The following is a 14,105-nucleotide window of genomic DNA, read 5'->3' as shown; positions in this document are numbered from 1 at the left end:
TAAATTAAGGTAGTACTCGGAGTGTAAGACTGTTTCAACGATTATGGCGAAGATCGAACCAGAAAACCGCCGCGGGTGCTTTCACAGACGTGTGGAATAAGTACGAAACACGACGTTGGAATACCGTCGCCGCTATCTTCATCACGAACCACACGATTGAAATTAGGCCTCTTTGCCGCGGGTCGAGGTGAGTTAAGTGTGACGTGTTTCTGGTCTTAGAAAGCCTACATAAGAGAGTCCCATGAGGCCACCGCGTTCCGGTGGGAATAGTGAAATTGAGGGGACTGCGAGGCACTTTTTCAACATATACCGCATTAACTACCGTTAAGGGCTGCAAATATATATCATGCAGGGGCACAGCCAATTGGGAACAGGTAGTATGACCTTATCTTCAGCCCATACCCTTTCCGACGGGGTTGAATATGTGTGGATTATTGTGTGGCTTGCAATGTTTGTAGCCTAACGGCAGTCGATTGGATAAATGTCGAAAATCTGGAGGGCTTAGAGCTCAAGACAGCTGTTGAAATGGGATTAGAACGGGGTTTGAACGGGATTGATAGAACGGAATTGGTAGAACCCAGGTAGAACGGAGTTGACGCAACGGAAATGGCACCAATCTCGAAGGATGTTCGGCAACCCAATGGATTGGAATCGCAGGGATATTCACTATATAAATTAGTGAAATATAATCCGTTGAACCAGGCTCTGGTTACAATGTATCGACTGGCTGCGCAACGCAAGTAAAAGACCGGCTGTCTAAACAACAGCCAAGGGTACATATCGACAACCTCCTTAAGCTCAGGTCACACTAAGCTAGGAGCTTAAGCAGCGGCCCGTGCCGTTAGCCCGAAGTTATTAGAAGGCAGGTAAGGAAAGTACAGTTCATATACATCTGCCAGGAATTAAAAGGTGATTTGTGAATTTGTCCACCGGTTGACGCTGAAAGCTCTACATAGTTGATGTTCTCCGGAATATTGTTACTACCATAGAAAACTAGGTGAGAGAAACAATACCAAGGCCCGCAAACATGGAGACCATCGCCACGACAGCCTTTAAGGTGCTTGAGAGGACTTGGGATATCAGATACCTCAAAGAATTAGCATGGGATAGCACTGATGTTTTCAACCTTCCCAGAGATATAGAAGAGTTTTCTCCAACCTCATCTTCACCGCGCCAAACCAACCCAGGCTCTTGTGTCAACCCACGCATGTTCTCTTGACACAAGGTTCGTGATTCCTTCCCGCAGCCTCGTTAAGACACCATAAGGACAACGATATCAGCCGGCGGTTGCAGATTTGGCGTGACCGCTACGGAACACTCTGCCAACATGGAGAAGCCTACCAGCAGCACTTCTCTACCCGCCACAACCCCAGAGAAAAGCAACCACACCGACGACATCAGCTACAGCGATGGCAAATCCCCAAACGCGAACAAAACACAGGAGCTGACCGACGATGGCGAAGGCGAAAAGCGCGAGTATCTCTCAGGCGTTCGGCTCTGGCTGTTGCTTGCCTCTGTTACCCTTGTCGCCTTTGTCATGTTACTCGACATGTCCATTATCGTAACGGTAAGTGTCCACCGTCCACCATGCCGTCCGGCTACTCTACAGACTTCTGACCGAGTGTGACGACAAGGCCATCCCCCAAATCACAAACGACTTTCACTCGCTCGCCGACGTCGGGTGGTACGGGAGCGCCTTTCTGCTGGCCAAGTACGTCAAATCCCGTCCTCACTGGTCCCTACCCCGATGTCCACTCACTGACTGTTATTGTCTATCAGCTGTGCTTTGCAGCCTCTAGCCGGCCGACTGTATACACTGACAAGCTACAAGGCACGCACACCATCCTCACATCTCTGGCTCGTCTCCCGTACCAGTGGCTAATGCAGTGCAGTACACTTTCCTTGCTTTCCTCTTCGTCTTCGAGATCGGATCTGCCGTCTGTGGATCTGCCCAGTCATCAAAGGCAATGATAGCCGGCCGGGTCGTGGCTGGTCTAGGCGCTTCCGGCATCATGAATGGGGCACTCACCATCGTCTCTGCCAGCGCTCCCAGGGACAAGCAACCGCGTGAGTGCCACCTGCCTCTGTGTTATCCGTACATCATTTGGGCGCTGGCTGACAATATCAAAAGTCATGGTAGGGACCATGATGGGACGTAGGTAATCCCGTGATTAACGCAAAGTGATGGTTCCACCTCTGACCTTTGCAGTGAGTCAAATGGGCATCGTGTGTGGCCCGCTCGTTGGCGGTGCCTTGACACAAGGAGCCAGTTGGCGATGGTGTGCGTATCCTTCTGCTACCCTCCGGAATGCGTCTCTTCTAATGATTCCGTCAGGCTTCTACATCAACCTACCCATTGGTGCTATTGCAGCTATCCTGTTCCTGAGCATTCGCATCCCTGAACATCGCTCCGCCGAAACCTTATCGGTACAAACGAGCTTGAAGACCGTCCTTTCTAAACTCGACCTCACCGGCTTTGTGTTCTTCGCTGGTTTCGCCGTTATGGTCGAGCTGGCGCTTTCGTGGGGAGGATCCGACTTCCCCTGGAACAGTCCCACCGTGATCGGCCTTCTCTGCGGTGGTTTCGTGTCTCTGGTCATATTCGCGGCATGGGAGCACCGAGTTGGCGACAGTGCAATGATTCCTGCATCAGTTGCCCGCCGGCACGAAGTCTGGAGCGCCTCCATTTACTTGGGCTTCTTCTCTGGCGCGTTGCTCTGCTTCTCGTATTACATGCCAATCTATTTCCAAGCCGTCAAGGGAGTATCTGCCCTTATGAGTGGCATATACCTCCTCTCAGGCATCTTGCCCCAATTAGTCATGGCCATCTTATCCGGCGCACTAAGTAAGTGATCAGCTGCATACGGCATGGGTTGTAAGAAGGGGATGTGGCTAACTTTGATAGTTGGGAAAACGGGCTACTACCTTCCCTGGGCGTTGGTTAGTTCTGCCATCATGCTTGTTGGCGCTGGCTTAACGACAACCTTAACGGTGCAGGCAACTGTTGCCCAGTGGGTCATGTATCAATTTGTCGCAGGATTCGGTCGAGGCTGCGGCATGCAAACGGTGAGTAGTTGAAGCATCTCCTGGTTCACCCATTCCATACAGACAAGCTGCTAACCGGGTGCCATCTCCCTCCAACCAGCCTGTCATTGCAATCCAAAACGTACTCCCAGCGGAGAAAATACCACTCGGCATGTCTCTGGTCATCTTCACACAGACATTTGGGGGGTCTCTCGCATTGACGATTGCGCAATTTGTTTTCAACAGCTCCTTGGAGACGGCCATTCCCAAGTTCTCCCCTACGGTCGACGCGGCAGCCATTACCCACGCCGGCGCTACTGGGTTTGCCTCGGTGGTCACGCCGGACCAGCTCCCTGGTGTGTTACGTTCATACGCCTACGCCATTGATAGGACTTTTTACGTTGCGCTGGGTGCTTCGGCAGGGAGTTTCTTGTTCGCTTGGGGCATGGGATGGCGAAGGATTGACCGGAAGAAAAGCAGCGACACCTCTCAAAGTCAACCAGCAACTATTGACGAGAGCAGGAAGAAGGGTAACGAGGTTTAGACTTTGTCCGTGAAAGAATATCGGTTGATTGGCATCGTATAGGTCGTCATTGTGTGTAACAAGGGGGGTTACCGCAATTGGACTGTGACTCCAGGAGAAGCAGAGTATGGAGTGCACAAATCAGTCTTCGAATGTGCTGAAAGCATAATCTTTTGATATCATTTATCTTTTGATACGATAGCGGTGGTGTGATCGGTATCGCCTAATACTATTTTGCCATACATTCTTAATAAATGTTTCGCTGTCAGTCTCCCACATTATCAAATCCCTGTTTGGCAAGCGGAAAGAGGTTGGGAGCGGGAGCTTGGAAAAAGCCTTTGTAGACGACCAAAGAGTTGAGATCTTTGCAGTGTGGTGATTCAAGATGTCCCTTGGGCGGCAACCGAGCTATCGCAGGTATAATCTGGCAGGGCATTCTAGGATGTTAGTTCGGCAGTGGTTGTCTCGCTAATCTGAGAAGAACGAGCACTAGCCCATCAACGGTTGACTGCATGAGCCGCAGCCCTTGTTCGAAAACGTTGTAAACAGTTTTCTACTATGCAGAACATTTCTTGAGGTTGCGAATCCTAAAGCGACTGGGTGAAAAACAGGGCTGGCAGCTTGTCATTCTGACTTTGAACATTGAACTAGATAACCTACGGATCGGGTTCCGACACGATAGAATGTGGGGGCTCTTATGGAGCCTGGTTCCTCCGCTCCGACTAGCGCAGGGACCAGGGTCTGTGAGCCGCCCCCTGTTCGGATGAGGTCAGCTTTCGATACTGGTTGCGTCAAAACGCCAGCAAGGCCCCAAGCTACATCACCAATTGACATTTCTGTCCAGCTTCATCCACCACCTCCCATCCCACCATCTGCTGGCCGACCCTCGCCGCACCTCGACCGTAGTCGCGAGACATAATTCTTCTTAAGTAATGCTTAAGAACTTAAAATGTCCAACGCCCTCTCCCTCATAGGCTGGGCCTTTTTGCCCAACGTACGCGATAATTCCTCTCCAACCTACGTCTGTGCTCGATAACTAACCCACTCAAAGCTAGCAACTTCCTGGGTTCAGACGATCTACTACGGCATCACCATTCGTGCAGGCGATCCAAAGCCCCAGCCTGGCAGCGCCAAATATGCCATCCACCGTCGAAGAATCCACATCCTCGTCGTGTCTCTCTATCTCCTCTACACCCTCATCGAGGCAGATCGCACCCTCCGCTTAGAGGGCACCTTTTACACAGACCTCGACGTCGCCTCCAATGCGCCTGTTCGGATCATCAAGTCCCGTTTTCGACGACTTGCCGCGGTTTACCACCCCGACAAGCAGACGGGCGATACAAGCGGAGCAGCGGCACGCTTCATGCACCTTAAAACCGCCTCCGAAACGTTGGCCGATGAGCCCCGGCGCTTCGCCTACGAGCGGTTCGGCCCCATTGTAGGCTCGTGGCAGAACTGCAAGACGATACATGACTACGTTTCCCGGGGTGTCTTCCAGAGCACACTTCCCCACTACGGCATTGCCGCTGCTGCTACGTATGGTCTCGGCCTGTTGGGCTACCTGGACTGGGGCCGCTACTGGCGTTGGGTGATTCTCCTCCTCTTTTTCGTTGGAGAGCTTATTGTTGTCACGCGTCCTGCGATGCCGCCGTATCTGGAGATGGCCAACACCGCACTCAGCACGGTTCTTCGACGTCCGCCCTACCTGCAATTCCAGCTTGTGTCGCTCGCGCGCCAGGCTGCGGTTACGATATACATCGCTTTTAGCCAGATCGGTCCCCTGCTGAACCCAGAAGGCCAGGCGGCGCAGCGGGCTGCGGAGGGATCTGCGGCGGCTGTCGACGAGGGGCTGCAGCGGCTCGAGATGCTCGTCCGCGGGCTCGATGGGGAGACCACTAGGTTGCTGGATATGGAGATGATGCCGTTCGCGGGAGAGAAGGCGGCGCTCAGCAGTGTGCGTGCCAAGGTCAAGGACTGGTTGATTCAGAACACCATCCGGTCTGATCCGATGGTGAGAGACGCGATGGGCAACTCGTTCCGGAAGAGGAGAGTAGATGCGCCGGCTGGCGCCAAAGGTAACAGGTAGAAGTGGCAGTAGACTTTGTACTTTAGAAGCAATGGGGGCGTCCTGAGAAGATACCGGCAACAAATATATAAATATTCAATATTCTGTCCAATAATACCAGGTTTTGGTGACTTGGGTATAAACTGCCAGAAAGGTGTCCAGAGTTTGCCATTACAACTCTTGTGAATCTGTCACAGTCAGCCTTGAAATATAGAATCAAATGTTTCAACATGCCTTTCCCTGACATCGTGAAGCAAATACGCTGTGGCGTTGTGGCTGAGTGTGGCTCGTGTCAAAAACCCTCATCCACAATATCCTCCCCTCAATCATCACTCAATGCCCCGGCATCGGACATGAGATCTGAACTGTATCTCTTTATCCATTTTCATTGTCTCATAATCTAACAACAAAAAAAATCAAAAGACGTTGAAATTCACACAATGTCAGCCTCATCATCATGGCTCCTCCTGCCCCCAGACCTCATCGAGCACCAAATAGGCCAAATAGACTTGTTGATGGCAATGTACCCTACAGAAGACGAAGTGACTCTCGACAGAGACTCTGAAGAACTCCTCAACTCCCTGAAATTGGACGTCGAAAACGGCACAACTACAATACAGTCACAGAGAAAATCAGCCCCCATAGTGACACTAGTCCTGAAACTGGCCGTGCCGGAGTACGACGATAAGACGCTACACCTCGACATCAACGTGCCCTTCTCACACGAGGGACCCGAATCGCCAGATGAACCGCCGCGGATAAGACTAAGGATACGCCAACCGGACTGGATGAACCGCGCCGCGGCGACGCAACTCAACTCGCAAATCCCCGAAACGGAAGACCTCTTCAGCACAATCGAGGCGGTAAGCGAAGCGGCATCCCGCCAAGCCGCCGCCGCCGCCGCAGAAGAAGAAGAACAAGAAAAGACGACAACCTCGTCAACTTGCGCGGACGCGGGGCCCTTGGTGCGCGTCTGGTTCTATTTCCCGTCCATCTCCACGCGTTCCAAGCGCGACGACTTCATCATCCACGCACCGTCCTACGGCCTCACGGGGTTCCTGTACGCGGGCAAGCCGGGGCTATTGTGCGTGGAGGGCGCGTCGCAGAACATTGACGACTACATGAAGTTCATCAAGACGGAGAGCTGGGGCGACATCCCCGCGCACCACAAAAAGGTCAGCGAGCGCCACCGCGAGAAGGACGTGCAGAAGAGGGTGTTTGCGGACATGGAGGAGATCACGGACTCGGTCGGCGAGAGGCGCGGGCAGAGGGCCAACCGCGGGGACATGAAAGCCGTGGAGGGGTGGCTTGTGGACAGGGGACTCGGAGACGCTTTTGCCAAGGTGCTGATGTAGTTGCTGCTACTGCTGCTGTTGCTGCTGCTGCTGCTGCTACGACGACATGTCAATGAGAAGCACGGGGTTGACGAGACCAAGAAACGAAAACTCCCATTTTTTTACGTATTCGTACTCCCCGGCAGTACCTCTTGGAGCAAAACACTCGACAGACCCTTCTAGATTCCCTCATGACGCAAACCTCTAGCGTGTATCAAACAGACAACCAAAAAAAAAAAAAAAAAAAAAAAAAAAAAAAAACACCATTATAGCCTCTGTCGTCCCCTCGTCTCGATGGGAATCAGACACATCCCCACGAACGCCGCAAGAATCAGCGCTCCAGACAGATAAATCGGCGTCGTCGTCCCGTCGCCAGGCATGTTCGCCGCCAAAAGCGGCGCCATGAGCCCCATTGCGCGGTTCAGAAAACTCGCCATCCCCGTGCCGGCGCCCCGCACCGGCGCGGGGAAGATCTCCGGCGTGAAGGCGTAGAGCACGCCGTACATGATGTTCTGCGAGAAGGCCTCGACGCAGGAGAAGAAGAGCTGCGAGGCGGGCGACGTCCCGAACTTTACAAACATGAACAGGAAGACGGCCGACACGAAACTGGAGGACGCGAGGGTGCCGCGGCGGCCCAGCCAGGGAGACTTGTGGTCGACCAGGTACGCGGCCAGCAGGCTCCCCGGGACGCCGACGGCGGAGGTGATGGCGTAGGTGCGGTACGTGTCCGGGGTGATGGGCGTCGCGCCCTCGTCGGGGGACCCCTCGGGAGGCGCGGAGCCGCCGTGGGAGAGGTACTGCGGGAGGAAGGCGTTGAAGAGCGGGTATCCCATGCCGATCGTCGCCCAGACGAACCAGACTATCGCCGTCGCGAGGCCGAGGGTGCGTGTTTTGAACAGGGGACGGAGGCGGTCTCCCGAGAACGACTTTAGCCTTTCGCGGAGGACGCTCGTGGTTCTTCCCGGGCGGGAGGACGACCGGCCGAGAGGTTCTCCGTCGACGACGACGCCTTCGGCGACCGCGTCGAGGATTTCTTCGGTGAGCCACGTCTTTGCGCCGTTGCGGAACGCGATGCCGTGGATCACGGCTACCGCCTCCGCCTGTCTGTTCTTCGACAGCAGGAACTTGGGCGACTCGAAGAGCTGGAAGGCGAAGAAGCGGACGACAAACATCAGAAAGGTCACCAGTCCAATCGTCAGGACGAACCTCCTCCACCCTTCGGCGGGCGGCCAGTTCGCGATGAAGTACCACGCCGCCAGCGACGACGATAACTGGCCCACGGGCCACCACACAGACAGCAGCGTCAGGAGCGAAGACGACGCGTCGGGGAGGAACTCGAGGAACAGCGCGCCGTCGACGGGCAAATTGCCGCCCACACCGAAACCGAGCGCCGCGAAGAGGAGGCAGACCCAGCCCCAGCTCGGCGCGAAGGCCAAAAGAATGCCAAAGATGCCGGTGATGAGGAGGGTCATGTTGAATGCGATGCGGCGGCCGAGGACGTCGGAACCGATGCCCCAAATGAAGGAGCCGAAACAGAGGCCGAGGAAGACGGATGAGGTGGTGTAGCGGACCGACTTTTCCGAAATGTTGAATTCGGCGGATAGTGAAGGGAGGGTCAGGGAGACGCCCTAGTGCTGGTCAGCATCTGTATATCTATGGCATAAGGTGAGTGAGGGTAGTTGAGGATGAAGACTTACGTGCATCCACAGACTTTGAAAAGTTAGTGAAGCTCAGTAAATAATAGATAAGATATGGTCAAACTTACTTATCTGCAAACCATCCAAAACCACATAGTACAAAGAGTTGCCAGTTGTACTTGCCCATGCCGATATCCTGAATAGCCTTGTTGATGAGTTTAGATTTCACTGCGCCTTCATCAGTATCCATCCCACCATCCTCACCCACCATCACAGAAACACTCACGCTCATACTCGGTCCACTGACCCTTCCCGCCCCTCCTAACCTCCTTCCTAAGCCCCTCGATCGTGTACTCGGCAGCACTCATCTCCAGCATCCCCGTGCTCTCGCCCTGGTCCTTGCCATCCTCCTCCTCCTCCTCTTCGGCATCCTCATCATGCCCCGGCCGCTCCTCAAACTCGCACCTTCCGATGCGCGCCGAATGACTGTGCAAATGCGCCTCTTCCAGCGGGACCACGACGCCGATGTAGTTGCTCACGGACTCGGTCTGGTCCGACATCAGGCGCCGCAGCAGGGAGCGCAACATGAACGCCATCTTCGGGTTCTTCGCCGTGAAACCGGGTCCTCCGGTACTTTGAAAGTGTCTTGAGATGGACCGACTTTACCAGTGGCGCGTCTCACGTGATGAATCGATGGGCGTCTCCAGGTCACGGTCGTTAAGGGAAAGTGGCCGAACAAACCGGCAGCATTCAATTCACCCTCCACACACCCAAAGATGGTCGCAAACCAGCCTTGCGTCTCCAACGTAACTCCACAGATGCAATTCAGAAAGGGTCCCCAGAGCGCTTTTCACATCTTTTCCATCTAAGAAAACAAAAAAAAGAGTATTATTTCCAAGTCAAAAGGTAAGCTGTATCTTGAGTGAAATGGAAGGAAAATAACGATGCAGCCAGAACAAAAGGCGGGAACGGATAAGATGGATGAGAATACGGTGTGTGTGTGTGTACCTCCAAAAGTCATCCATCCCGCTGTAGTTGGCCAACGCACCTGACTAAAAGAAACACGAACCGCCGCGCCCGTAGTGCTTACTTAGGTAATATAGGGGGGGGGGGGGGGGGTTGACTTTCCCCGACATGGCTAATGCCCACAGCGCCAGCGGCGACCTTCCCCCGCTAGATCACTCCCAGAATAGCGTTGCAGCTTTTTCGTTGAACGCTCGCTAACAGATCGACACCGCGTGGTATCGGGGTCGAGTTAGTGCAGTTGCTTTGATTGATTGATTGATTCCTACACGGTTATGAAGCCGCTCTTATGCTAGCAGCTATGCCCGGAAAGCGGGGTTTGGCAGACAGCCGAAGCATCGACGATAAACCGCGACGCCCCACTTCGCCCTGTTGTTGGATCAGGACCAGCTGTCCCCAAGCTCCCACTATGCTATCTATTCTTGTGTGTTTATGCCCTCTGTTGAAGATTGTTGTCCTCCTGCCTGCTCTCTCGCTTGGTGTTGCCTTCTAGAATCCTTCTTTCGCGTCCTCCTACTTCGGTTCTGTTGGTGCTAGGCACCATGTCTGGTTCTGTATACCTATAGTCTCCCCCCAGCCCTCAGCTTCGTCTCTTTATCTTGTCCGCATCCTCTCAGACTCGCATGTGCTATATCTCAGTTGAATCTGTAAATCTTTTTGTTGCCTCATGCTGGGTTCCTATGTGGCTCTATGTTTCCATCTTTCGACCACCACCTCCATCCACCGCCTGGAGTCGGACTCAATCCGCAAAACACAATGCTCCAACCGCTTCGATTCGTCCGATTACTAAGTATGAGAGCTCGTACACAGATTCCGCAGACATTGTCATACGTTGAAGGGGCGACAATCCTTCTTCGCGGAGGGGGCGACAGGGGACCAATCTGTCTGCAAACTGTAGTATTTTGTGGCATCGATCGTAGCATGCCTGGTGTCTGGTGCTTTCTCTATGCAGGAGGTGATACCGTTCTGTCGGGCTTGTCGTCGTTGTTGTCGCGGGACGTTGCAAACTTTGTCGGGGGTGATAGGCGACCCATAACCTATCGGTAGCTGTAGTATTGATGTTTGTTTGGGCTTGGTCGTTGTGCTCACGTGATAGCCCGTGACTCAACCGCGGTGGTGTCGATGGTGTTGTCTATTGACGTGTCATACTTTGTGGCTTGCTCTCGAATTTTTCGTGGTCAGAGCCCGCCCGCGGCCACGAGCAGGCTCTTTGGGAGCAGAATCAATGCCGAGGATGACATTATGCCCAAAGTGACCTCTGAGAGCGCGAGCGGGCGTGGTTTGATCAATTTGATGCTGTTTTCAAAAATTTCGTTCTCGCTGTTGTTGATGTTTTTGTTAGTGCAGTTGCGAGGGCAGTGGGAAATGTGAAACATGCTGCACATCGGTCACGGGCCGCGGCCAGCTGGCTGGCCTGTGTGGGGGAGATCCCTGTCATCTGCATCTGCACCTCTACTATGGTGTATGTATGCGGTGGATTATGCGCATCATTATCGCAGTGGGAGGGCAAGGCATGTGGACGGGACGGGTTCCGGTATTTATGACGGTCGATGATTTGCTGGATCCAAGCATATTCGTGAATGTGCAATGGAAGTGACTTTTTCACACACAAAAAGAAGCAGGGCTTGTTGCGTCGAGGATCTCCTACGACGAATCTCGATGCTGGGAGAGGGGAAAACACAAAGTTCGCCGTCTTTTCCGGAGAACCGTCGGTTGTGATAGGATCGACTTCATCTTGTACGACATGACATGTACTTCGCCGGTTCCCGGGTCAATAAACAGTACACTTGGTATGCAGCAAGATGTACGACGAAGAGTAAATCCATAGGTAACAACCAACTCGATAAACAGTCTTCGTTAAAGCTATCATGATGCAAACCTCGTTTAGAAACGACCATGCCAAAACGCCTGCCGATACCCCAAGACATTGCAGCGAGACTGCACATGACATAATAACCCATAAGTAACTCCGTGCCTGGTCTAGCAAACCTTGAAGACATCTACTCCTGCATCTTTTAAATCAACTCACCCTCGCCGTCGTCAAAAAACTCCTCATCATCCTCAATCTCCATTGCAGCAGCCCGCCTCTCGGCCTCACGCTGTACCTCCGCCAGCCCTGACAGCTCCGCCACGTAGTCTTTCTCTTGCAGAGCCTTCTTGACAAAGGCCCAGCCATCCTTCCTGTACGCATCCAACACCGGAGGGCCACAAGCGCTGCAGCATGGGTATGACTGACCACGGATCACTTTGTTGCTGAAGTTGTGGACGTAACCGCGAACCGTGTGAGGGACCAACCCAAGAGCGTGGTCAACGGGGTCCTTTTCGTCGTTCGAGGTATGAGGTGCCGCAGCATGATGCTTAAGAGGATGCTGCTGCAAGCTGGCGAAAAGCTCAACAAGAGCTGCCGAAGCCATGGGCGCTACACCTGGCCGTGTAACGGTGCACTGCTGGTCGAGAGTTTGATCCTTTTGTGACTGCATAGGGTTAGTACATGAAAGATAAAGGAGTACGAACACTCACATCAGCCGGTGCAACCACATCATTGCAGAAGTAGCAACCAAGCGTGGCACGCTCCTTGTCTTCTGGCTGAACATTCTCCGGTTCAACACCATGTCGCATAACCACCCACGAGTCGAATCCGAGAGCAGCGTTGAGCACAATCTTGCCTGTAGCCTTTCCTATCACACTCGGAAGCCATCGCGACTCTCTGCTGTCCATCAAGAGGAAGACTGCATCATGCTCGTCGATGAGCTTCTTCAACTTGTCAAAATCGGCTCTGGTTTTCGCCTCATCTGTAAAGGGATGACCAAGCATAGGAACAGACAACGCATGGCCCTCGCTTTCAACCCCGGGATAGATCTCCTTCAGTGCCTCTGCAGCGCGGATCGCTTTGGGCTTTCCGCCCTCTAGGCAGTCAGCAAAGTTGAATAGGGGCTGTCGTACGGGGTTAGAGTAAGAGACTCGGCCGTAGTCCACAAAAGTAATCTTTCGCACGCCCCAGCCCATAAGATTCCTGGAGACGTAGCTACCCAGAGTACCGGCTCCCAATAGTAAGCACTTGCTGTTCTTGATCGAATCCAAATCCAGGTTTGGTGATATGCGCCACTTCATGAGCTTGAGATTCAGGTCCACGGACTGGTCTGCAAGACGTGCCGGATCCATGTACTCGCCGAGGTTTGCGAGTCTAGCTCGAAGCTTCCCCTCCGCATCTCTCTCCCACCCAGTGACCTTGGGCATTTCAGTAACCGCAAGAGGCTCGACAGGGTCCATCTCAAGAGGCAAAATGATGCTTCTGGCAGCGTGTCTACTGGCTCTGATGTCTCTGTAGCAGAGAATCTGCACCTTTGTCAAACGGTACCGCTGCCGAACAAGCCAGAGCAGGTTGCGGAGAGGCCAGGATGGGTTCTCGGGGTATGTAGAAGGGTCGACGAAAGAAACGTATCTGTCCTCCTCAGCAACGCCGTCGAAAAAGCCGTTTTCGAATTCGCCCAAGTTCGCAACCTCCCACACATAGCCAAACGTGTCGTTAAGATCGTGCAGATCGCTGTTGGCATCCTTGTCAAGATCGCTGACATCAACCCCACGGGCCTTCTTCGCAAGGAAAAAGCCGTTCTGGCGCTTATCGCGGTTCGCCGCCCATGTCCCTACGCAATCAACCAACGACGTGCTCTCTTTGGGGTCAAGGCGACCGATAGGGCCTGTTCGTTTCCACTGGGGGTCTGAGTGAAGCGCGGGAAATGCGAACCAGTATGTAAATCGGTACTTCTTCAGGTCGGCGTAGGAAAGAATCGTGAAGGAGGAGAGGAGTGACGGTACGGAATAAATAGTGCCGTCGTTGATCGCGTCCCAGATCTAGAAAAAATTAGCAAGCTCGTCAGTGGATGCGCCGCCCGTGTCTGGGCAAAATCAAACTCACATGCCGCGCAGCTAGCTTCAGCATGGCAGGCTTGTCGGTGTTTTTGAAATCCTCGATGGTGTTGACGTTCTTGATCCAGCCCTCGCCGCGGACGTGCTCATCGTTGGGCCTACTCTCCTCATCAGTCCTGTGACGGTCAACATGATACAGGCCTCCAAGCCCATAGGCCAGGCTTACTGGTCGGCCTTGAGCGCGTTACCCAGGATGGACATCTTGCAGCTCTGGCCCGGCTCGACCGGCAGCGGGGTATACTGGCCCAGTACCCTACGCGCCGAGTCGTCCAGTTTGTCATGTTCAAGTTTGGAAGAAAATAGGGCAGCGTAAAAGGGAAGCTCGATCTCGGAAGAGAACGGCGCGTATTGGATTGCTGCCATCGTAGGCGAGCGAGCTGTGTGTGTGGGTGATCGCGATGCGCCTCGGAGATATGCGTCGGAATCTTTGGTTCGCAATACACGTAATGAGGGCGAATTATACTCTGGTGAAGATGGAGAGCTCTAGAAAAAAGACGCCTAGGATTTTGGATGTATACGATGGCGGGGAACGAGACTGAAAACAGAGACCGTTCAGGCACGAAATGACTCAA

At 53.5% G+C, this 14,105-nt stretch overlaps 7 protein-coding genes across 7 annotated transcripts; 5 read left to right on the top strand and 2 right to left on the bottom strand.

Annotated features, from left to right (window-relative positions):
- Positions 1-1,327: 1,327 nt before the first annotated feature.
- Positions 1,328-3,568, top strand: CTRU02_200177 (efflux pump; the record flags this gene model as incomplete). The annotated part of the gene is made up of 8 exons (XM_036723294.1): positions 1,328-1,567; positions 1,635-1,711; positions 1,832-2,067; positions 2,132-2,155; positions 2,210-2,281; positions 2,336-2,845; positions 2,906-3,066; positions 3,146-3,568. 8 exons carry the CDS (start codon positions 1,328-1,330, stop codon positions 3,566-3,568), a joined length of 1,743 nt encoding a protein of 580 aa, XP_036585083.1.
- A 928-nt stretch (positions 3,569-4,496) lies between these two features.
- Positions 4,497-5,633, top strand: CTRU02_200176 (DnaJ domain-containing protein; the record flags this gene model as incomplete). The annotated part of the gene is made up of 2 exons (XM_036723293.2): positions 4,497-4,541; positions 4,599-5,633. 2 exons carry the CDS (start codon positions 4,497-4,499, stop codon positions 5,631-5,633), a joined length of 1,080 nt encoding a protein of 359 aa, XP_036585082.2.
- A 419-nt stretch (positions 5,634-6,052) lies between these two features.
- Positions 6,053-6,967, top strand: CTRU02_200175 (uncharacterized protein; the record flags this gene model as incomplete). The annotated part of the gene is made up of 1 exon (XM_070203647.1): positions 6,053-6,967. One exon carries the CDS (start codon positions 6,053-6,055, stop codon positions 6,965-6,967), a length of 915 nt encoding a protein of 304 aa, XP_070062229.1.
- Positions 6,968-7,212: 245 nt separating this feature from the next.
- On the bottom strand, positions 7,213-8,418 carry CTRU02_200174 (major facilitator superfamily transporter; the record flags this gene model as incomplete). The annotated part of the gene is made up of 1 exon (XM_036723292.1): positions 7,213-8,418. The coding sequence occupies one exon, from the start codon at positions 8,416-8,418 to the stop codon at positions 7,213-7,215; it is 1,206 nt and encodes a 401-aa protein (XP_036585081.1).
- Positions 8,419-10,296: 1,878 nt separating this feature from the next.
- CTRU02_200173 (uncharacterized protein) lies at positions 10,297-10,653 on the top strand (the record flags this gene model as incomplete). Its single annotated transcript, XM_036723291.1, has 1 exon — positions 10,297-10,653. One exon carries the CDS (start codon positions 10,297-10,299, stop codon positions 10,651-10,653), a length of 357 nt encoding a protein of 118 aa, XP_036585080.1.
- Positions 10,654-10,728: 75 nt separating this feature from the next.
- On the top strand, positions 10,729-10,977 carry CTRU02_200172 (uncharacterized protein; the record flags this gene model as incomplete). The annotated part of the gene is made up of 1 exon (XM_036723290.1): positions 10,729-10,977. The coding sequence occupies one exon, from the start codon at positions 10,729-10,731 to the stop codon at positions 10,975-10,977; it is 249 nt and encodes an 82-aa protein (XP_036585079.1).
- A 644-nt stretch (positions 10,978-11,621) lies between these two features.
- On the bottom strand, positions 11,622-13,896 carry CTRU02_200171 (e1-like protein-activating enzyme; the record flags this gene model as incomplete). Its single annotated transcript, XM_036723289.1, has 4 exons — positions 11,622-12,080; positions 12,127-13,458; positions 13,523-13,649; positions 13,700-13,896. The coding sequence occupies 4 exons, from the start codon at positions 13,894-13,896 to the stop codon at positions 11,622-11,624; spliced, it is 2,115 nt and encodes a 704-aa protein (XP_036585078.1).
- Positions 13,897-14,105: the final 209 nt, after the last annotated feature.

The sequence above is a fragment of the Colletotrichum truncatum genome, assembly GCF_014235925.2.
Source record: "Colletotrichum truncatum strain CMES1059 chromosome Unknown Contig_0001, whole genome shotgun sequence".
In the NCBI taxonomy this organism is placed as follows: domain Eukaryota; kingdom Fungi; phylum Ascomycota; class Sordariomycetes; order Glomerellales; family Glomerellaceae; genus Colletotrichum; species Colletotrichum truncatum.
This window is presented reverse-complemented; position numbering and strand designations above follow the sequence as displayed.